Genomic DNA, 23,858 nt, shown 5'->3' on the forward strand with positions numbered 1-23,858 from the left:
TGTATTTAGTAGTTCAAAATTATATCACTGGAAATATTAGATTAGGAAATTAAAACTTAAAGTATATAGACAGATCTCTATTAAAGCCTGTTATGCCTTTCAGCATTCAGTCTGCAAGCCTCTATGTGCCTTCACAATTACTGTACCTATTTTCAAGTGACCTTGTTTAGTTCTACACCACTTATCTTCAGATCATTAAAAATAGTCTGCCATCATCTGTGTCCCTCTCTGCTTCTCTTACCATCCATGGACAAGTCCATTATTATTCTCCTAGGTGACCAGTCCTCCTACATTTGCCTCACTTGATCCCACAATTGAAGCCGGTTTATACAAACAGCTTTATCCACAGAGTTCATTCCTAACTTGGCCTTTATTCCGTCATTCCGAGTACTTGCCATGACATTTCACACGTCGTATGAAGCCTGTTTAGAAAATAACCAAACTTGGAAACTGTTATCAAATGATCTCCTTCCTAAGTAACTAGACTTTTGCTGCACATTTCTGAAACAATTACTTATCACTCAGTTGCTGAAATGAAAAAACTGAAATGGCATATGGCTTTTAGTGCCTGGGGTGTCCGAGGACAAGTTCAGTTCGCCAGATGCAGGTCTTTTGATTTGACTCCTGTAGGCGACCTGCACGTCTTGATGAGGATGAAATGATGATGAAGATGACACATACACCCAGCCCCCGTGCCAGAGAAATTAACCAATTATGGTTAAAATTTCTGACCCTGCCAGGAATCGAACCCAGGACCCCTGTGACCAAAGGACAGCACGCTAACTATTTAGCCATGGAGTCGGAAAGTGTGCTGAGTATCTGTTGCGACTGTTGAGACATCAGAATATTATGAGCAGCTTATTAAAATTTGCTTCAGCTTCAAACTGGGAAAACATTAACAGAGACTTACCAAATGAAGAAGCTTTATGGTGAAGCGTAAGAGTTGTACACCACTGTGCTACGAGTGGTTCCAATTTTTCAAGGATGGTCGAGAAACATAAGTTGTTGCACAGGTTCAAGGAATCGTGCGTTCTAATAGTTGTTGGATAGTTTGAGAAGTAGCAGAAGAAGGTACTGCTTTGAGAGGATCATGCCATGAAATTCACGTGGAGAAAATTAGAAATGTGTTTGAAAACTTCAAAGCTTGGCCCAAAACTCCTAACAATCATAACTGCTGATGAAACATGTGTTTACGGACAAGACATTGTAAAAGATAGCTCCAAAAAGTAAAATAACAAGAGCTTGCAAAGGGGATGTTTCTTTACAAGCAGATATAAGAAATACACAGCGTTCAACACAGTCAGAATTCTTCTCCAAGCACTTGTTCGAACGGCACAACAAGTCAGTAGAAACCACAGCATCCTGAATAGCTGTATCGTTGTTAAATCACTTACAACCCAGGTGCTTCTTCAACGGTCTGAAGAGATGGTAATTGCTGGCTGCCAGGTCAGGGCTGTAGGGAGCGACTTTGTACTACTAAAGGCAGGGAGTGCAGACAAAGCTGGCTAGGTTGCAGATAAACCCCTAAAGAGTTAGTTTCAAAGTTGAGTTACTTCTTCAACAGGCCATGTAAACACAAAAGAATAATGCCTATAATTCTGGATTGTGGAAGCATCAATCTAAATATTACACTCTTGTTATATGTTAGTAAAATTATTTACATACTGTAAGTGATTCCAGCCTTCTACAAACATGCACCCATAATACCACTAATAATTTCTACTGAGACTAGATGACTGAAGGTAAAATGCTCTCTTACTAGACATATTGCTAATGGCCGATAAACTTTGCCGGTTCCGATTCGCCTCGTCCTTCTCCGACTTCTCTTGCTCCCATGGTGGCGTTCCCGGTACGGGCGTACTGGTAGGAGGAGGGGGAGCCGGCCGTGATTTGCGCCGCCTGGGTGTGACGTGAGGAGAATGGCCCTGAAACAATAGATTGGACTACATCATTTTCATTTCCATCCAAGTCATAATTCAGAGAGGATAAAAATATTTTTTTGTATCGGTGCGACGTAAAGCAACTAGCAAAAAAAAAAAAAAAAATCAGGCAATGAAAGATGGTCCAAAAGACAAACTAAAATACAAAAGATAAGTTTTCAGTCGTGCCTATCTTTAGAATGCCTATGTGTTCTTAATTTTTTCACAACTACACTGTCGTGGACATTTATCATGTCCTCTCCTTTTTTTTTTTTTTTTAAGGTAAAGACATTTGCATGTTTCACAAAACACTTGCTTCAATAATGCTGATTTACTGCAGATTGATTTTTGTCTACGGTCACTCAACCTTCATTGTTTTTACATTTACATTATATCTGAATTTATTTAATGTTCTTTTTCACTTCACCGAAAACACATACTTGCATTACACGAAATCAATTTGCAACAAAAGCAGGGAACGGAAATATTAATCTTACTAAACTGGACGTAATAGAACGTAAGCTGAACATGTATGCTGGGAATCGACATTCAAACAATGTTATGCTTGCAGTTAGAGGTTGTAGATAACTGTTGCTATCTCACCATTTCTCCACGAAATATTTTCTAAAAGCGATAAATCCATTGTATGAAAAGTGTTTTTCAAGTTCACCAAAGAAATAAAGACTTTATAAATAGCATTTCGATTTCATGAAGCCTTAATTAGTACTGCTTCCATATTGCCGTAGAATATGAAAAAAACCCTGTAAGAATTGCAGAAAATCCATAGTAGTTGGCATCTCTGCTTATACATAAACAGACACCATTTGTAGGCACAATGGTAGCGTGCAGAGCAAAATCTGTGACCCAATGCTACAAGTGATGGTAAATTTCACGAGTGAGCAAAGCTATTCAAGGAAGGTTTGGAGAATGCGCATGACTACATGCTCGGACTTGCCAATGACGCTGAGTAGGTGGAAGACACCAAAATTTGTGAAAATAGACAATTTAAGGTTCGCTATTTCCACACTGTCATTGCATTTTCTACGATAAGTTCTCTACATAACAGAATCAGAAAACTGGGACTTCAGGAAAATGTGGTTTCAATGGCAATGGTGCAAGATACTGAATTATCAATGCCTTTGTACTGAAAAGGTGGAATTAACTTGCTTATTATTTTAATTTGGTTTAATCAAAGTTCAATACAGGCCCATAAAATGAAATTCATTTCTCTACACCCTGTATATGTTGAGTTTTATTGACTTACAGCTGAGACCAATCTATACCAGCTTTGTTTGTTTATTACCAAACTCTCCCCTGTAATGATGCACCGTTTGTTGCACATTGCTGCTTTGTCAAATAGAGAAGAGCCTATCGGTTAGTTGAGCATAACAAATAAAATAAAAAGTATACATGTTGTCTGTCTGATCATTTTGTTAAAGATTTTGGAAAATGATTTAAACTGTGAACAATGTTTTTAATTCTTCAAGGTATATTACCATAAACGTTTTTTTTTTTTTTTTTTTTTTTTTTGCTATTTGCTTTACGTCGCACCGACACAGATATGTCTTACGGCGACGATGGGATAGGAAAGGCCTAGGAATAGGAAGGAAGCGGCCGTGGCCTTAAGTAAGGTACAGCCCCAGCATTTGCCTGGTGTGAAAATGGGAAACCACGGAAAACCATATTCAGGGCTGCCGACGACAGTGGGGCTCGAACCCACAATCTCCCGATTACTGGATACTGGCCGCACTTAAGCGACTGCAGCTATTGAGCTCGGTTACCATAAACTATTACTAAAATAGTCTGTAGACAAATGATTTCATAAAAAGTAGTTTTTTATGTTAGTCTGATCTTTTCATAAAATTATTTAACGCTGAACAACGGATTTAATTCTTTATAGAATATAACCATAAAATTGCACGACAAAGGGTAACTTACGCTCACGCTTGTGGTCGGAGACGAAGCTCTCGAGGATCCTGAAGACACAGATACGGGGGGATCTGGTACAGGAAACATGTCCCTAACATTTGGAGGTGGAGGGGCTGGTTTCTTCTTCCGCCGCCTGGCAGTTCCTCCAGACGAAGAGGTCACGCTGGACAGAGATGTGGCCGAGCCAAACTGCCCGGCAAGTCCGAGGCCTAGCTTATGACGTGGTCTGGGGCTAGGCTCCGGGGTGGTGGCCGGCCTGAAAACAAAGTTAGTACTGTAGCTAACATAATTAATATGAATGGTACAGGATTGGATGACCTCACTGCTGATACGATAAAGGCAGCTGGAGCACAAGGCATATAGTGGTTATATAGAATCTGTAAAAAGAACAGGATACCAGAGGACTGGATGAAAGGTATCATTATCCCCCTGTATAAAACAGATAACAGGAAGAAATGTGGAAATTATAGCGGCATCACCTAGTTTCTCACTCAAACTTCATGAGAAGATAATTGTAAGAAGAACCAGGAACATAGTAGAACAATCATTAGAGGAGGAGCAACACAGATTCAGGAAGAACCAAAGCATTACAGACCTCATATTTACTGTAAGAATGTTAACAGAGAAGCAGTGGAAATATGGAAAGAACTTAGTGGTGGTTCTTAAGGACATCAAGAAGGCCTACGACACTGTGGCTAGGTCTAGGTGTGCCAAACTTCCTGACTCTACCGGGCGAGTTGGCCGTGCACGTAGAGGCGCGCGGCTGTGAGCTTGCATCCGGGAGATAGTAGGTTCGAATCCCACTATCGGCAGCCCTGAAAATGGTTTTCCGTGGTTTCCCATTTTCACACCAGGCAAATGCTGGGGCTGTACCTTAATTAAGGCCACGGCCGCTTCCTTCCAACTCCTAAACCTTTCCTATCCCATCGTCGCCATAAGACCTATCTGTGTCGGTGCGACGTAAAGCCCCTAGCAAAAAAAAAAAAAAAGAAACTTCCTGACTGCCGAAGTAAAGATGCTCCATCAAAAATGCTTTAGCTGTATCCTAGTAGGGGATGGAAGGTCAGAGTGATTTGTAACCACAAGAGGAGTCCAGAAGGGAAGTGCCTTGTCACCATTCCTGCCCATCATCTTCATGGATGAGATCATAAAATCCATCAAAGAACATTGCAAGGAGCCTAACACTATCATATTTGCAATTGATGTTCTGATCTGGGGAGAAAATGAAGCAGAAGTATAGGAGAACTAAATCTTTGGAATGGCAATTTTAAAGAATATGAACTGCACATCAGGAAACAAAAACTGTTGAACACAGATTCAAACATTTTTCCAGGGGGACCTCTGTTACGATCTGTTTCTAACATCAAATACCTTGAATGTATCACTTCAAAAGATAACACAATAAACCAAGAAATACTAAATAGGACTCAGAAAGCTTTGAATTTTATTTGCAAGTGATAAATCTACTGTGGGATTATAAAAAAAAATTCCAGAAAGCAAAACTGACCATGTTTCATACCTACTCCATTCCACCTCACCTACGGACCAAGAACATGTGCCCTACAACAACAAGGCTAATAGTAAAATCTAGTGAATAGAAATTAAGTTCATCAGAACAACAAAACCAAAAGACCAGGAAAGACAAGATTAAAAACAAAGCAAACAGGAAGGAGGCTGGCATCAAAATACCTCTTGCCGAGCTTTAAGGAAGACACAGCCTACAGTGGTTTGGACAAGTAACGAGGATTGACAGAAGGAAAATAGCAAGCAGTTACTTTGACAGAAAAGGGAGGTCAAAGAATCGATGGACAGACATAGTGAAATCGGTCCGCAAGAGGAATGTAAAGTGAGAGGACAGAGGACCTGTGCTATGACAGCCAGATGACAGTGCAGTTTTAATTTATGTGGCAGTTTGCACATTTATCAGGAAGTGTGTTTGAAAACGCGTACTACGACTTGTGTTTATGTGTAATGTGGAATAATGTTCTCAAGTTCAGCAATGCTGAAGTTGGAGAGGCAGTTAACGCTACTGTAAGAATCAAGATGACTACACATCAAGATGAAACTACATCTGCATGATGTAATATGAAAAATAAGTTGTTATAATGTAATTTATGTATATGATTATAAAATATATCATGCTTCCTGTCCATCTATCACAGAATTTTTAAAGATTTCCCAAGCTAGCAAGTTGTTGCTACTGACTATATGAGTTGCACACAAGCAATACAACAGCAAGCTTCCTAGGTAGCAGCGTTTGATGCTGCCACCCAGTTATTTAAGGGTTCTAGTCCCAATAGTCCACCATTTATCTTCTAAATGTTAGTTGGTAGGTTACTAGAGGTGATAGTACACATTTCCTAATCATTACAGTGCGTGTCAATAGCTTGGGTTCTATTCCAAATCTATCCGCAACTTATGGAGTAAAGGCATACGACAATGTTCAAGGTGATTCTTCCGTCGAATGAGGACATTAAGGAGGTTATATTTCTTTGACTTCACAACAACTTGCTACTAAGTACTTACGCTAAAGTGAGATAAATGCTTGCCAGTTACTATTCTAACATAGTTTCTTTTTCTTCCACGGCAAACTACTTATTAAATTAGTAACAATAAATTGAATTATTAATAAAATGAATGATCCTGCGCCACACACAGTGGCATGAATTACGAATATAAACTTTGCTTTTGCCGTAACGCACATCCTCATAAATAGTATTAGACAAAAAAAAAAAAAATCATACCATGTGGTAGGAATTGATAAGACACATAACCTGAATCTTAACTTTTGTGTCCAGGTTACATTTTAAGTCTCTTTATTTTCTACAACAATGTTTGAGTTTCGTTACATAGTTATAGGAGTCTGATATTGGATTCTAGTAATATAATTTCAAAAGGAATAGCGCTAAACAAACAAAAACACCAGGGAACACGTATACCACCACACTACATTTTAGTATATTTTCAATAACCTTATTACCAACACAAGAAAAATGTTACTAAATCTTCTGCATAACAATACCGTCATTAATATCAGTTGGTAGTACGTAAGAAAATATTTAACATCTAGTCTGCAAAACTGCAGCCTGTCTCTTGCTGTTTATCTGACAGTCGTAGTACAGGCCCATAGAGGAACAGAAACCATAATTTCACAGGAAGAATTGGCGAGCGCTTGTACACCACACCCAGGAAACTGGAGCTGGAAAATTATGGTGGTGATGGTTACTGTGCGAAACACAGCAAACGAAGATCACTTGCAATGTAACAGCAATCATCAACTGTGTTATTATTTGCCGAATCAAGAATCATTGTGACTCAAAGAAGATTCCAACAATAGCTTCATATTTTGTAGGTCCCTTAAGGGAAGACCATTCTCAGACTGACAAAAAGTTTAAAATAGAACGAACAGTATTGGAACAAAAGCATCGCCGACCAAAGCCTGTGCATTCTCTGTACAATACTGAAGCTGTCAAGAGTTGCTGGGCAGAGGAGTCTCGAAAGTCATTCTGAAAGGCAGCAGTACAACTAGAGATTTCTAAACACTCTGTCTTAACATGTTGAGCGCCAGAAATTTTTTTGAAATCTTCCTGTCGAACTGTGTTTTTTGGTATTAATTTCTTTTCAAATGTAGAAATCTGTGGGCTAAAATATATACATATAAATAGAATGAAAAAAATATGTTTTTTCTGACAATATTCATAGTGATCCCAAGAGACCGTCATGGTCCTGTAGTAAAAATGTTCTGCTAGGACCAGCGGTCTTGCGTACCGGTCCGTAGCTTAAGTTAGCATTGATCCTCTGGTCTCCAGGAAGCAATACGTTCATTGCTTACTCGGTGGTCCCTGCGGACCGCCGTGCTCTGACAGGAAATTCACCTGGCCATCCCAGTGGACCGCTCTGGCACTCAATGTGTTAAAAATTATCTCCATATGTATCCGTATAAAATTACCATGTTGTATAAACTCATGAACGAACACATTCAGTAGAGAGTGAATTCTGCTTATTGGTGTACTTATAGAATCCACAAGGGCTTCATGAAAAAATGATTGCTTCAAAGGTTAGAGTTCCAGTCACAGACTGATTGGACCAGTTTTTTTTTTGATGAGACTGTCAACAGTGTGTGCTACTTGAACATGCCCCTGCAATGCTTCAGTCAAGATGGGGTAATACTTCATACCACCAATGTTGGGTTAGACTTATATTTTACATGATTTTCTCAACAGTTGTATCATTTCACTTTGATTTCCAAATCGTTTCAATGGTGGACATTCTTGGCCCCTGAATAACTCCAATCTGAACCCATGTGGGTTTCCATGAAAAGACCACAAGATTATTCAAGCCTGTAGTGAAATTACATAAGACAGGTGTTGAGCAGTACTTGGCAACATTGATGTTCATTTAACTGAAGTTAATACCAACATAGTTAGTCCGTTATTGGACATTATAAATTTTCCAGCTAACTCATTCCTGGTTGCGAGTGTTTTGCCCCAGTGTGCTAAGTTAACAATCGAAACGGTGCTCACACTGAGCGTGTGCTGCATTAGATGAATTTTCCATAAAGTAATATTTATTGTGAATATACAGGGTGATCAGAAACAATGTAAACCACGTATATGAGTGTTAGAGGGCTGGCCATGGTGATAGATCATTTTAAAGAAATAATTCGATATCTTGCACAGTTGTCATTTTATTAGCTGCTGAAGTTAGACTATCACATCGCTTTGCAGGCAAATTCAAATGGGCTTTGTGCAGCACTGTTGCTAAATCTGCATGTAACTTAAGACCGGCTCGAGATCCACGCCAAGAAATCAGCTTTAAACACAAACACAGCATTGGTTTCAGTCACTTTACAAAGGTAAAATTAAGTGTATCCTCCTAATTCAATACGTGATATAATTCCACCATTAGATGGAGTAATCAAATTCAAACATGTTTCAACTCGTTTGAGCCATCTTCAGTGAAAAAGGAGGCCTAGTAGTGGGAAGGAAGTGGTCATGGCCGTAATTAAGGTACAGCCCCACCATTTGCCTGGTGTAAAAATGAGAAACCATGGAAAACCATCTTCAGGGCTTCCAACAGTGGGATTCGAACCCACTATCTCCCAGATGCAAGCTCAGAGCTGCGAGACTCTAACCGCACAGCCAACTCGCCCAGTAGAATGCATTGTTTGATAAGCCTGTTTCCACAAAGAGTTGCTTCATATGCCCAGCAGTCGCATAGACCAACAGCTAAGTATCCGCACACAAAGAAGTTCAATGGGTTAAGATCGGGTGAGCTTAGAGGCAAAACAATTGGTCCACCTCGACCTATCCAGTAATGACGTGCATTAAGATGCTCACCGACACAGACTGAAATGTACAAGGGCGCCACCGTGCGTGAAATACATCCTTTGACAGTGCGCTGGTGGTATGTCTTCCCAAGAAATTGTAGATTTCCAGACCCATGTTTTTACAACCTTTTCATCCGTACTACATACAAAGAATCCAATACTTCAAATTTTCTGCATATTTTTGAAGCACCATGAATACAGGGAAAGTCTGTAATGGAAAAAATGAGGTTATGTGAGAAACTTGGGCTGATAAGTAAAAAGTGTAAAATGGGTCCAAAGAAAGCTTTAAATAATAAGAGAAAAGCGCACAACGTGCATAAATGTTCTACATATAGCAATTTAGTCGTTACAAAGTTGAGTTAGGGATATACGTCTCTGGTGACACCATAGCGCATGATACCACTCACACTGTTTATCGCACTGTTCACATACACACAATACTTCGTCCGGAGTGTGGAAACCCTTTTTCTTGCATACGCGATGGTGTAACCCGTGCACTGCGAATCACGTCAGTGTGTGGCACAGATCGTAGTCCGCACCTTTCCAGTCTGTAGACGTCATTGCTTCAGTCGAGTAAAATTCCAGTCATATCTCTTTTTTACTTGTTCTGAAGTTCTTCTAAGAGTTCCTGATATGCTTTTGTGGATGGTAGGGGCATTTTCAGTCTTAATTGTTCTATGAAGAAAGGTTCTCTGACGAGCTCGTATGTTAGTCTAGAGGGAGTGAATTTCAATACACATAATAATCTCTTAAGATATGTTGCTTTGATCTGCTCAATGTCTTTGAGATTTGATTTGCTGACATGTGTCCATATTAATTCTAGTCCGTAAGTCACTATGGGCATTATCTTGGAGATGAAGATCTTTATGGCAGTGGGTACAGAGAGTCTGTGCAGGAGTTGGATGCCATTGATAGCCATTATGGCTGCAGTTGCTCTATTCCTGATGTGCTTAGTGTAGGTCGTTCCAGTGGTCTGTAGTGTCATTTTGAGATAGTTAAACTCCTTTGCTATTTTGATTGGTTCCTGGTTTGGAGTGAAGAACAGTTGATCTTTGGCCGTTATTTTCCCTCCCTTCCTAAATATCATATGGACTGTCTTTTGCTCATTGATCTGTAGCTTATTCTTCTCTGCCCATAATGTTAGGCGATACATTCATACCTCCAGGTTTGATGAGCCTAGTGCCATATCGTCTGCGTATGCGTAGAAAGTGACCTGTTCCGTGGTGGTAGAAGAAGAAGGTTTAATGTCATACTAAAACAATGAACGTTTTCAGCAATGCAAGGACGGGAAAAGGTAGGATTGGGAAGGTAGCAATTGTGGTAATTAAGGCACAGTCCCAACATTTGCCTGTTTTGAAATTGGGAAACCATGGGAAAACCATCTTCAGTGCTGCCAACTGTGGGATTTGATCCAACCATTTTCTGAATACAAGCTCTCGGCCACACACCCAACTTGCTTGGTTTACTAATGTAAAAGTAATTGCATCCACCTGTGTGGCTCCTCAGCATAAGTTACTTCTTAACAAAGGTCTTAAAGCAGTAAATGTGTTACTGTGACAGGACTTCAAAAGACGACTTGGTGAAAATTACGTTACCACAAGACAAATATGATCAACCTCAGAAGTTTCTGCCAGTTACTGCATAACTACAGGTCCTGTCCCGAAAGCAGAAAATCAGTTATCAGCACGACAGGCTTCTCTATAGATTAGCGATGAAAGTCCATCAGAACAGATCAGTGGTGAATGAATTAATTTGTCATACTTTTTTTTTTTACCTGAGACAATTAGGGACACTTAACCAGTAAATTAATGCTCAGATGAGGGCTCTCAGAGCTCGCTGAGCCTGTATTTGCTCTTTCCTATAGACTAATTAGTGCAGAGATGAATGGATGATGAACAGTCATATAATATAAAGTACTGGAAAGCAGCTGAAGGGTGCAAGTATATAAGTAGGGGTAGTAAAGTACTTCATGTGGACAGGAGCACTGGCAGCTCATCAAATAGAAAATTGGATGTTCACAAAATTTAAGAGTAAAAATAACGTATTACGTAAAATGCTTGTCACTCGCCTAACTACGCTGTTGGCATGTAAAAATTAACCTTTTAATACTGAACCTACCATGTTCATGACTGCCTTGTCTGATCAAAATAAATAAGTCTATATGAAAACATCAATTGACAGACACAATTACTCTGTTCTTTTTCAAAGCCAGTACATACACAATGACACACTACATAACAACAGTAACTCAAACTAGTCTTCATCAGCTTAAAGACCACTGTAAGCTTGCATTTGGGAGATAGTGGGTTCAAACCCTACTGTTGGCAGCCCTGAAGATGGTTTTCTATTGTTTCCCATTTTCACACCAGGCAAACGCTGGGGCTGTGCCTTAATTAAGGCCACAACCACTTCCTAGCCTCCTAGCCCTTTCCTATCCTATCGTCGCCGTAAGACCTATCTGTGTCGGTGCGACTTAAAGAAAATATTTAAAGACCGCGGGATACCAAATGGTATGATTCTGTGGGATACCGAAGTTTAAAACGAAGTATGAGCTGGCACAAAATCCGTAGAGATGGCAGCACCATCCAGTAAGGTTTGTTAACTAGAATTATGAAGAAAGAGCACTTCCCATATGGTAACAGCTCCGTAAAGTGTGATGTCACAGTCACTCACACATGCGTGAAACCTGCCACATGGAGAGTACAAGACTGATGTTTACATGCCAAGCAATGCTGGAAGTTTGAAGCGTAGAACCCAGCATATTTAAAATGCGGCAGGTCAGAATTCTAATTAATAATTTAGATACCAAGTAATTAAAGTGGAACACGGGTCCCAGTTCCAGATTCTTGGTGTTCACAGGCACTTGTGCTCTTTTATACGAGCTGCTGGACAGAAGAAATCTCAAAGGGACAACTGATCTGTAGATTAAGAGGGCATCTAATAGAAGACTGAAATTGCTGTAAATCTCTCTTGTCATAAAGCAGATGAAGCTTCTAAACACGTACTTTATGAATGTGAAGACTTGAGCCACGTCCTTGGGAGGCAATTGATTGATTTATTTGAATGCTGTAATGCCCCTCTTAGTAGTATTGCAGAATTTATCATTAACTTGATCACAGTGCAAGATCCCTGTGGTGCCTTCCCCCCTTGTAATGTAACCTACGAAAGCTAACAAAAGAAAAATATAGTATATAATGGAGATAGTTCCTTACCATGTAAGAACATGTAAATAGAGTTCACATAAAAGGTAAATAGAGTTCACATAAAAGAAACACACGAGTCAGATTCAACAGAACATTTTAAAAAATAAGAATAGGGAGATACATAAAATATTAAGATATTAAAGAATAAATGAAGAGTTTGCATCTTCAAGTAAAATAGCTTGGCAAATTATATGGGAAAATGGCAAAACTGCTTTGCAGTTAAAGGATTAAATCAATTCTGATGCTGACACAACTGTTATTAGCCTCTGTAGCACTGCTCTAATACAGTGTTTCATATTAATTGTTCAGTATTTCAAATGTGACAAATTATAAAGAGTTTTGAGCAAACAGTACTTACTTGATCGTGCGAGGAAGTGGCACGGGTGGCTTTTCAGCAGAGCTGTTGACCTTCCCATGATCGTCCTCACTGCTCGGTTCGTCTCCTTCGCTCCAGAAAGGATTCAGGTTCACCTTGGGAGCCTCCACGACTCGTCGCTGGTTGGGGAGAGTCTTCAGGCGGTTGACTGGGAGAGGCGGCCGAGGGGGTTTTGTCGCCGATCGCACCGGAGGAGCAGCCGGTTCCTCCTTCACACATTCACTTTCGTCTTCGTCACTGGAGCCGAATGGATTGGTGCTCTCCACCTTGGCAGGACTCTTGGTACCTGGGGTGGTATTGGGAACTGCTAATGACACCGGCATTTGATGTTCTTCTTCTTCGTCGTCATCACCGAAAGGGTTCAGCTCCTCAGGGTATTCGATCTCATTCCCCTTGGATGAAAGGGATTGTCGACTACCCTTACTTTCAACAGATGCCTCCTTAACTTCTGTGGGAATCTTTTCTGCTACTGTCTCAACATCTTTCTTCATGTCCAAGTTTTCTTGCACACTTTCATCTTTGTCTTCTTGCTTCAGCTTTTCCACAGAAAGGGATGAGCGCATGGCAGGAATGACAGGCAGTTTCTCTTTCTCGTTTAAATTTGCATCTCCTTCAGTCTTTGTTTCATCATAAACAGATCTCTCTTTGTCTTCCTTTTGCTTTTCTTCAGTCTTACTCACTCCTTCAGTTTTCACAATACTGTCAACAACACACTTTTCTTTCAAACTCACATCATCATCTTCTATTTTATCTGTCTTCAAACTGCCTCCATCACCACTGCCTTCTGTCTCACCCATAGTTTTCAGACTCCCTAGCATTTCACCAGAAATATTAATTCCACTCACATTATTACCATACAGATCATTAATTTTTTCCATGGAGGTTTTCAGTTTAGTAGTATTAACTTTGTTATCCATCTCTTCATCTGTATCCTTGCGATTCAAAACATATCTCCTGTTAGAGTTTGTCTTTAAAGTCTTTGCTTTGTCGACGGTGTCGACCGATGAACTGTCGTTCTGTTCAAACATTTTTAATCTCAATTTTACTATCGATTTTGGGCATGAGGATGAATCTTGTGAAGAATCTTTGGTAATATCAATAACGTTCTTATCATCGTCATCACCGTCAGACTTGTCCTTCATGACGATACTGGCAGTAACTGGTCGACTATCACTACAAACCTGCTCGGTAATACTATCACTAGTTTCTACAGGAACATCATCGCTTACGACAGAAACTTGTGGCACTGCCTGCACTACGATATCTAATCTACTTTCACTAACACTACTTTCACCGAGTCTGGAAGGCGACTCGGTTGCGTCGGAAGAGCTAATTGTAATGATATTGTCCGCACTATCTTTTGGCTTGGTTTCAACTACTTCGGAAGACGCACTAGAATGTATCTGAGTATTTACAATAGAGGAAATAGGCTCATGACTTTCGTTGCTACCTTGTTGGAAACTGTTTGCAATTCCGAGATAAGAAGAGGAGACCGACACGTCTTTACTCGAGGATGCCCTAGAGGCAATGCTTAAGTCTTTATTCGAAGATTCTCTTGAAAGTACACTGAGATCCTTACTAGAAGCTGCTCTTGAAGGAATTCGGCTGTCATCACTAGAACTTTCATCGTCGTCAGCCACCATAAGACTGTTCATGAAAAGGGATCTCGCCGCACATGTCCGAGGGGTTTCTATGAATGTATCTTTTGGGGGTTGGTATGGAGTGGTTGAATCTTCCAAGGCAGATTCGAACTCAGCGCTGTACTGATCGTTCAAGTCCGGGATGCTGGCGACAGACTTGGAAGGAGCGGTGTCGGTCTCTACTTCGTCCGGACAAGCTTCACAACAGTACTGCCCATCTTCTGTCTCGTAGCAGTTGGCAAGACTGAGAGGGTTCTGACAACGAGCACAGCGAAAGCATGAGCGATGGTAAAGAGTGCGTCCGCCTACGAGCAGGCGTTCCGCAATGAAGACGGGGAGGCCGCACTTGGCACACGGATCCCGGCGGACCGGAAGTGCAGGCCGAGCAGGTATCTGAGCAGAAAGAAAAATCAGAATTAAAGAACTGAAACATATCAGAGACATAAGTAAAAATATATTCTTAATAACAACTGTCTGCTACAAGATCTATTTCAGTTAAATGTTCTACTGAAAATAGAAGATGAATGTAGCATCTTATTTTTAATACACATTCATTCTAAGCAAACATAAAGTTCATTGAAGTGTTGCATAGACTAAGTAAAGCTCAAGATATGTAGGAGGAAACAGATATTCTAAAGAAATGATGATGTAAATCTAAAAGCAAGGCAACAGAAAGGTGAGAAGGAAGTCTGATTAGGCAAAGTTTTGACCAGATGTTCGCTGTTTAGGAGCATACTAACGTAAAGGAATGAAGAAGTTTGTGAATAAGCACTTAAGACAGAGAAGTAAAACAGGCTAGAAGCACATATAAATGATAAATAAAATGGCAGATAATGTAAGAAGGGGAGGCAAAAACAAACATCTATAGAGTTTCCAGGGTATTTCAAAAATACATGGCAAAATTCCAGTGTTTGATTCCTGATGTGTAGAGGAGACAAAAAGGTTATATCAAGATGGATCCAGAAATTTGTAATTACTGAGATACCAGACTCTCAGGTGTCATAAACTGGAATGTTATTTGCTAGAATTTCCTGTAATAATACACGCTGTTGAATACCTTAAAAGCAATGTTCACCCCCTGCACTACTGTAGGAATCTGTTTGTCATGCTTTAAGATGCCTGGTGTTGTACGCACATTTTTTTTTTGCTATGTGCTTTATGTCGCACTGACACAGATAGGTCTTATGGCGACGATGGGATAGGGAAGGCCTAGGAGTGGGAAGGAAGCGGCCGTGGCCGTAATTAAGGTACAGCCGCAGCATTTGACTGGTGTAAAAATGGGAAACCACGGAAAACCATCTTCAGGGCTGCCAACAGAGGGATTCGAACCCACTATCTCCCAGACGCAAGCTCAGAGCTGCGCGACTCTAACCGCACAGCCAACTCGCCCAGTAGAACGCACTGTTTGATAAGCCTGTTTCCACAAAGAGTTGATTCATATGCACAGCAGTCACATAGACCAACAGCTAAGTATCTGCACACAAAGTAGTTCAGTGGCTTAAGATCGGGTGAGCTTAGAGGCCAAAGAATTGGTCCACCTCGATCTATCCAGTAATTACGTGCATTAAGATGCTCACAGACACGGACCGAAATGTACAAGGGTGCCACCATGCTTGAAATACATCCCTTGACAATGTGCTGGTGGTATGTCTTCCCAAGAAATTGTAGATTTCCAGACCCATGTTTTTACAACCTTTTCATCCGTACTACATACGAAGAATCCAATACTTCAAATTTTCTGCATATTTTGAAGCACCATGAATACAGGGAAAGGCAATTAAGATAATCATCCCAAATAACTTTTAAACCATTAAAGATATTGAAAATCAGTTTTCATTTTCAGTAATGTTACTAAGGGGCTTGCAGAAATTCTCCATAAATAATGTACTAACTTTGTTTCTAAAATGAAACTACAATGTTTTCTACCCCTATTATACGAGATATGGACATTGCAAATATACGGTGTGATTATTTTCAAAATTCAAAAATACTTTTTGGAAAATGGAATGTTTTCACATATACCGGTACTTTACTCACCAACCATAGGGCCTACTCCATATTTTATGATTTCCAAGTTATTCTTCTTGAGAGAATTGTTAAAAATTTGTTTTACTAGCATCAATATTTCAAAGGTTGATTCTGGTATTAATATAAAATGTGGAAAGCAAGTTCTTCTGAAAACATATTTTTTCGTTTCTTTCTGGACCTAGGCCATCATAGTTCAATTGGTAGAGCAGCCAACTCAAAATTGGGAGGTTTTGGGTTCGGATCCCACTGGTGTCCGGTTGGACATTTTTGTTCTGTACTTAACATCTCTTCAACACGTACTGAATGTGTGTAACACGACCTAATAGATTGAAAGTCGATTTTGACTACAATATCCGCTCGTTTAATGGAACCTTCAGCTGACATCCAAGTTACTTCTTCATAAACTTCGAACTGGTTTGTATTTCGAAAGCAGTCAGCTATCCACCTCCTTAGTCTATAGTGCCTGTTATTTCTTAAGAGTTCCCCTTTGCAGCAGAAACGAAGAACATGTATAGAAAAGAAAAGAAAGGAAAGCCTACAACCTGTTTTCCAGTCAGTGGCCGGGTCAGGGATGAAAGCCTGTCAACTCCTCTGAGGCAATGATTAATGACTGACAGATGAAATTAAATGATATTGGAGAGTGTTGCTGGAATGAAAGATGACAGGAAAAACCGGAGAAAAACCTGCCTCCACTTTGTCCAGCACAAATCTTACATGGATTTGACCACAGAACCCAGCAGTGATGCGCTGCCACCTGAGCCATGGAGGCTCACCGAGAACACATACAGTTGCTCAAAAAATGAACCAGTGCATGGTATAGTATAAGTTCTTCACAGATACACTTTTCTTAGAAACAACTCAACCGATAGATGTAAAGTTTGTTGTGGGTATCCACAGGATCTTCATCTACACATGATGATGATTGATTAAAATGAAGTCTGATTAAATGTTAAATGCAAGGAACGATACAGTACAATGCACTCATATTTTAATGTTAATTTTTTGAGCAACTGTACATATTTAGCCATTTTTATTTACATTTAAATTAAATATTGTATAGAAATATTGGTTATTTTCAAGGTGTCTGTGCAAAATGACAGGGTAATAGATATTAAATTGGTATCAAGTGGTTGAGAAAGGGAAACAAAAGATGCTTGAAGCTAGGAAAGGCTGATCAGATCACAAGGGAAGAGATAATAAATATGATTCATAACAGGAGAGAAATTTGCCCTCAGGAATGGAGTGACAGGTTATAACTTGAGACCTCCAGAAGTTGCTTGTCCAATTTTGAGGGGAAGCAGTATCTGGAATGAGAATGGAGGGTAGAGGCATCGTATGAACCAGCAAACAGAGTGGAGTAAATGCAATCTGCACTAGTTACAGTGAGATGAAAAGGCTGGAGGAGGATGAGTTGTTGTGAACAACAGCTTTACGTAGACTAATGATCCTTGATTTTCCTGTAAGTAGCAACACAATCTTGAACAACTGATGGGCTCAAGCACTGTCAACAGAAATGCACAGACAAGTTGCAGGAATAATTCTATAGTAAACAGAACTAGATTGTACCAACTCCAAATTTGAACTTTGTGAAAATTGTAGTGTTTGGTGATGTTTGAGTCATTAGTCCATAGACTTCTTAGAAGCAACAATTCCATGCCACCCTACCCTGTACTAATCTATCCATTTCTAATTAGCTGTTGGATCCTACATCTACTCAAATCTAATCTTTTCATTAAACTGCCATTAATCAATAAGAAAATTTAGCCATCACAATTATGACATTGGCCAAACAAAGGGAAATCTTTAAACTCAGTATAAACCAAAACCAAATACAAGCAAAGAAATGGTAAGGCCAAAACCCAAAGACTGTTACAAAGAAAAAAACCTGAACCTTTCAAGCAATCTGAGTTCTCTAAATTAAAAATTAAAGGAAAAAAAAAAAAAAGAATGGAAGAGAAATGCCCAAAACTAAAAAGTAAAATCTCTTATAAATGAAATGCAAAAGTCTGCAATTATGAAAATTGAAGAATTAATAAATAAATTTAAGAAAGCTTTCATTATGGTTTCCCTAAACATAAATTTACAGCAAACCAACACTGCAAGCAAGCAAAATGATATAAAGAAATAATGATAATAATGCTGCTGATGGTGGTGGTGTGTTTGAAGGACAATGAATGTCAATGTAAGGTATTTACTAGGCAATTCATTTTATTTTTAAATGTTGGTATGCTTCAATTACCTCCAGCCAATACTGAAATAATACACCATATTCAAGATTTTCATCAAGCGAAGTTTACAGCATATAATTATTTCCTGACTACAATATTTTGATTCATTCATGTTCATATTTCTCCACAAAAGGTCTAACAGAGTAGTTTTTAAACACTGGGAGTTTTGGTCAGTAAAAATAATTTTTTCACTACCTGCTTCCAAAATTTTTATTGGTTTCTTTGCAAAGTTTAGAGATTATAAAATCTTACGAAGAAAACCTCTTCCCTTTAAACCATTATAAATCCCGGTACCCCTCTGTTACTCCTACCTTCCATGGGCAAGTTCTGTCATTCTACCAAGTGACCTATCCTCCTCCACTCACCTCGCATGACCCCACCGCCGAAGCTGGTTTATATGCTGCTGCTCCCGCCTGTTTGACCTAGCAATCATTCTCACTGCAGTTACTTCCAAATCACCCCCTGTGGGTGGGGGACACAGATGAAGAATTCATGTTCATGATGATGATAATGCTGCTGATGGTGGTGGTGTGTTTGAAGGACAAGGTATCCCCTGCCTGTCATAAGAGGCGACTAACAGGGGCGATCAAGGGATGATCGAATTAGAACCATGAGACTACTTGTAATTATTACCATCACTCAGGGAACACAATGGGTCGCTTTTACTTGCGTGTAATACCACTATGTTAGGTACACAATAGGTTTGTGATTAGTAGTGGCTGGGTTTTACAGTACCCGTGATTAGTACCACTATATGAGCGAAGAACACCACGGGATAGTAAGAGTCCCTGTGGTTAGTACACTTAAGTGATGAACACCATAGGTTTGTGTTGCCTGTAAATGGCGCCGCAATGTGAGAAACACCATAGGTCCGTGGTACATGTGCGCATTACATTACCTGTGAGTAGTACCATAATGTGTGGAATACCGGGAGTCTACGCTACTTTTGATTAGTACCGCAACATGACAAGTACCATGGTTCTACTTTACTAGCGATAAGTACCATTATGAGGGGCCGATGACCTGGATTTTGGACCCCTTTAGATTACAAGCATCATCGATTCAGTATTGTGTTTTAGAAGCAGCCCCTTGGTCAGTAATACTATTTTTAACGTTGCGGGTCGGATTATAGGAATTAGAAAGATGTTTCTAAAGACTTTCATCTGGAGCATGGCATTGTATGGAAATGAAACATGGACGATAACTAGCTCAGAAAGAAAGAGAATAGAAGCTTTTGAAATGTGGTGTTGCAGAAGAATCCTGAAGGTGAGATGGATAGATCAAATCGCGAATGAAGAGATGCTGAATCAAATTGGTGAGAGGAGATAGATTATAATATTATAAAATTTAGCCAAATCTATTAGTTTCATGTCCGTATTGATACTTGGTATTCACAATCACAAAGAATGGGTACCGTCCACATAATCAATACTTTATCATATTTTATTACTATGTAGTACCAGTTTCGACCTTCACAGAGGTCATCCTCAGTTGGTCATAAGATCTAAAGCTAACTTAACATATAATTCAAAAAAATTACTAAATCTAATGAAGAATGTCACATGATATGAGTGATAACATTAAAATGTACAATAGATAAAATATACAATGATATAATGTGTCGTCTGGTTTAAGAAATAAGCATTGATATTCTATGACATGTATATGTTACATAAAATTCTGGTGTACTGTTCGTGATTAACAGATAATTTGGTGAAATACAATTTCTACACTTAACATGTTAATAGCATTCTTGAAGTACACTTTGAAGTTTAATTCATATTGGTGAATCGTTGCATATGTTCATTGGTATGTTTGTACTAAGCATTCATGAATATTCCAAGATATGGATGTGATAAAAACTAATAACACATAGTACATTTTATAACATAAAATGTTCACAGTATTCTTGCAGTACGCTTTTGAGTTATATTAATGTTGGTAAAACATTATATGCGTTCACAGGTATGTTTGTACCAAGCATTCTAGAATGTTCAACGATGTGAATCGTTTGTCTTGTGAGTTCATATAGTAGAGAATGTTGGATGATTTACATCAAAATATTGTGGTGTGTCATTAGTTTCTTTGGGACTACTCTCGTTATAAGATATTGAGAAGTTGCAGATGATCGCTATTTGTAGTTTTGTTGTTGGGCAAGCTAGTAATATAGTGCTGTTGACTGGTGTGCTCCCTAACTGCACACATTCGACCACTCATATCATGTGACATTCTTCATTAGATTTAGTAATGTTTTTGAATTATATGTTAAATTAGCTTGAGATCTTATGACCAGCTGAGGATGACCTCTGTGAAGGTCGAAACCGGTACTACATAGTAACAAAATATAATAAAGTATTGATTAGGTGGACAGTATCCATTCTTTGTGATTGTGAATCGGCTAAATGTGACGAGAAGAAGAGAATGATAGGACACATCTTAAGACACCCAGGACTTGTTCAGTTGGTTCTTGAAGGAAGTATAGGCAGTAAGAACAGTATGAGTAGACCAAGGTATGAATATGACAAGCAGATTAGAGGAGATGTAGGATGCAATAGTTACATAGAAATGAAAAGGTTAGCACAGGATAGGGTGGCATGGAGGGCTGCATCAAACCAGTCTATGGACTGATGACTCATACACACAGGCTTTTTCAGACGTGAAATTACCAATGTTTCGCCCCAGTGTAGCAGTGGTCTCATCAGTTGGATTGCTACACCTTTCCAAGACGCTGGCAGCTAGGGCCTCTTATGTAGGACAATGCAGTGACGGTGCTCTAGGGGAAGCATGTGCCTGCCTTTGGCCTTGTTTATATTTACTTTCTGTTCACTGAATTTTTAATATATATATATTTTAAGGTGGGGATGTTTTGTCGAGAGTACCCCTTAAAATAGTTTTAGAAAAAAGCCACTGTCTTTCAGCAAATGATCCATGTAAACTAGGAACAAAAAAAGGTGAAGTTAGTATTGTAGCCTTGTCTAACCTTATGAAACTGCTTAGAACCAACAACTCATTCTACCACGAATTCTCACTGCGGCTAGCAAAGAAGTTTACACAGAAGAGTGTAAATTTTGAGTAACATTATTACTCAATTATAACTAACTTATTACATGAGCAAAGAAAATAACTCGTGGCACATCGTATGCAACACAAAGACTTTGACCTGCCATGATGATTACCGCCCGCACCCGCTTGGCTTTCATCACTCGGATGAACATAAATAAATATGTAAATGCTTAATTGGATTTTTCATATTAGAAACCTGCCGAAGATATTTGCTTTCTTTTTTTTTTTAATATCTGAAGCCATCTCTTCAATTTAGACTCAGTTAATTTATAACTGTTATGTTCTTCATTCTGCCGAAACTAATTTTGTATAATATATTTATAAACTACCTGATAAAGAAAACATATGGTAACAGTATTATAGTTGAAAAAGAAACAAGTTAATTAAGATAGAGTTTAATTAAGTTTTAATTAAATTGTTTTTTTTTTCAAGTATAATACTGTTACCATATGTTTTCTTTTTTCAGGTAGTTTATAAATGCATTACTCAAAATTATTTTCAGCAGAAATGAAGAACCTAACAGTTATTTAAAAATAAGAAAATAAAATTATGTTTCATGGAAAGTACAATAATCATATGTTTCATATACTGAAAGCAGAGCATCAAGTCAGAGAAAGATAGGGATAAGAAAGGAACACATATAATAGGACAAACACAATGGCAGGTCAGTGTCGGTACAGGCAGCAACAGAAATAGATGAGGAAAAACACGGAAACACAAAATGATTAGTATAATCTCCACATTTCAAATAGACGGTCTCTCTCGTCATCGATCCATCCATCTGTTCTCGGGCCCCGAGGAGCTCTTTTCTACTTCCCAGTTTGATCAGGAGGGCGGGCATCAACACTCATTGAGGGGCCGTCTTCACAGATCTTTAGTCTTAATGGGGCAAGTGTAAGATGATAAGAAAGCCAGATCAGAACAGAAAAATGAAAGACACACAGGACAAAGATAAATACAGATGGTAAAATAATAGGAACGTAGGACAAACACACAAGGTGGTCTTATGTTTCTTCCCTTTTTCTATATTTATCCAGCTTTCTTCTTGTCCTACATTTGTCCTCATTAAGACTGATGATCTGTCAAGATGGCTCTTCGATGAGTAATACCAATATAGCTCATCCGTTGTTGGACATTATAAGTTTTTCAGCCAACTCATTCCTGGTTGCCAGCAGTGTGCTAAGTTGGGCTCATCAGTTGGTAAATAGCACACCTACCAAGACGCATGCCTAGTGCATACCGTGGAGGCCACTGTATAGGCTACTAGGAACCACCAGCAGTGCCAATGCACTATAAGAGACTTTGTCTCATTATCAAAAATTGATGCCTGCTTGGCCATCAGATGATACAGACGTTGATTCCCATACGGAATCTGAAATATTTGGCCCGAATGAGTAAATGTACATGTTTTGTCTCTGGTCGCAAACAACGTGAATCTGGTATGCAAGTGTTAGAAGGCTGGTCATTCTGATAAATAATTTGAAAAAAAATGAATTCAATATCTTGTGCCATTGTCATTTCTTTCAGCTGCTGAACTTAGCCAGTCAGATTGCTCCAATGGCAAACGGTGGAGATTGCGGAAGAGGTAGTCCAGTATTCGGGGAATAGTATCGGTACACTATTCATCAGGAGCATTTGTTTGCCATGTTAGGGGTGACTGCAAAGGCGTCCTGAATATTTGCTGGCAGGAGCTATAAAATGCCTTTGGGAGTGGTGAACCCATCGTAACAATAGCCTAAAAATGAGTGATGGTATCCCATCAACACCCCAACCTGGCAGGAGCTGGACAAGGGGAGATGAAAATGATGAAGTCTATAGAACCAAGTAGGAGATTCTTCACTTGTAATAGATTCAGCAAGACTGCCTCACAAAGCCTATTTGAATCTATGATTTTGACCACATTCGGTCTGCCTTGTCAATACTCACTAGTATAAACTCGTAGATAATTATATGGAGTAAGTTACATGCTTCGGGAACAACGGGAATGGTAACGTTCCCAAAACGTACCGCATATGATTATGAGTTTATAGTTGAGTATTGAGAAGACAGACCCATACAAAAGAATATACAAGCCTATTTGAATTCACAGCAGTCTGATTGGCTAAGTTCAACAGATGATAAAATGACAATGGCATGAGATATA

At 39.2% G+C, this 23,858-nt stretch overlaps 1 protein-coding gene across 2 annotated transcripts in view; it reads right to left on the reverse strand.

The window, feature by feature from the left end:
* Positions 1–23,858, reverse strand: part of MICAL-like (protein) — a 376,633-nt gene that overhangs the window by 22,597 nt on the left and 330,178 nt on the right. For both annotated transcript variants that reach the window (XM_067157278.2, XM_067157279.2), the window contains exons 5-7: positions 12,739–14,789; positions 3,858–4,104; positions 1,760–1,925 (exon numbers count right to left, since the gene is read on the reverse strand). In XM_067157278.2, the coding sequence (XP_067013379.2) occupies positions 1,760–1,925; positions 3,858–4,104; positions 12,739–14,789 (2,464 nt within the window). The remainder of the gene's footprint in view (positions 1–1,759; positions 1,926–3,857; positions 4,105–12,738; positions 14,790–23,858) is intronic.

The sequence above is a fragment of the Anabrus simplex genome, chromosome 13 (assembly GCF_040414725.1).
Source record: "Anabrus simplex isolate iqAnaSimp1 chromosome 13, ASM4041472v1, whole genome shotgun sequence".
Classification (NCBI taxonomy): domain Eukaryota; kingdom Metazoa; phylum Arthropoda; class Insecta; order Orthoptera; family Tettigoniidae; genus Anabrus; species Anabrus simplex.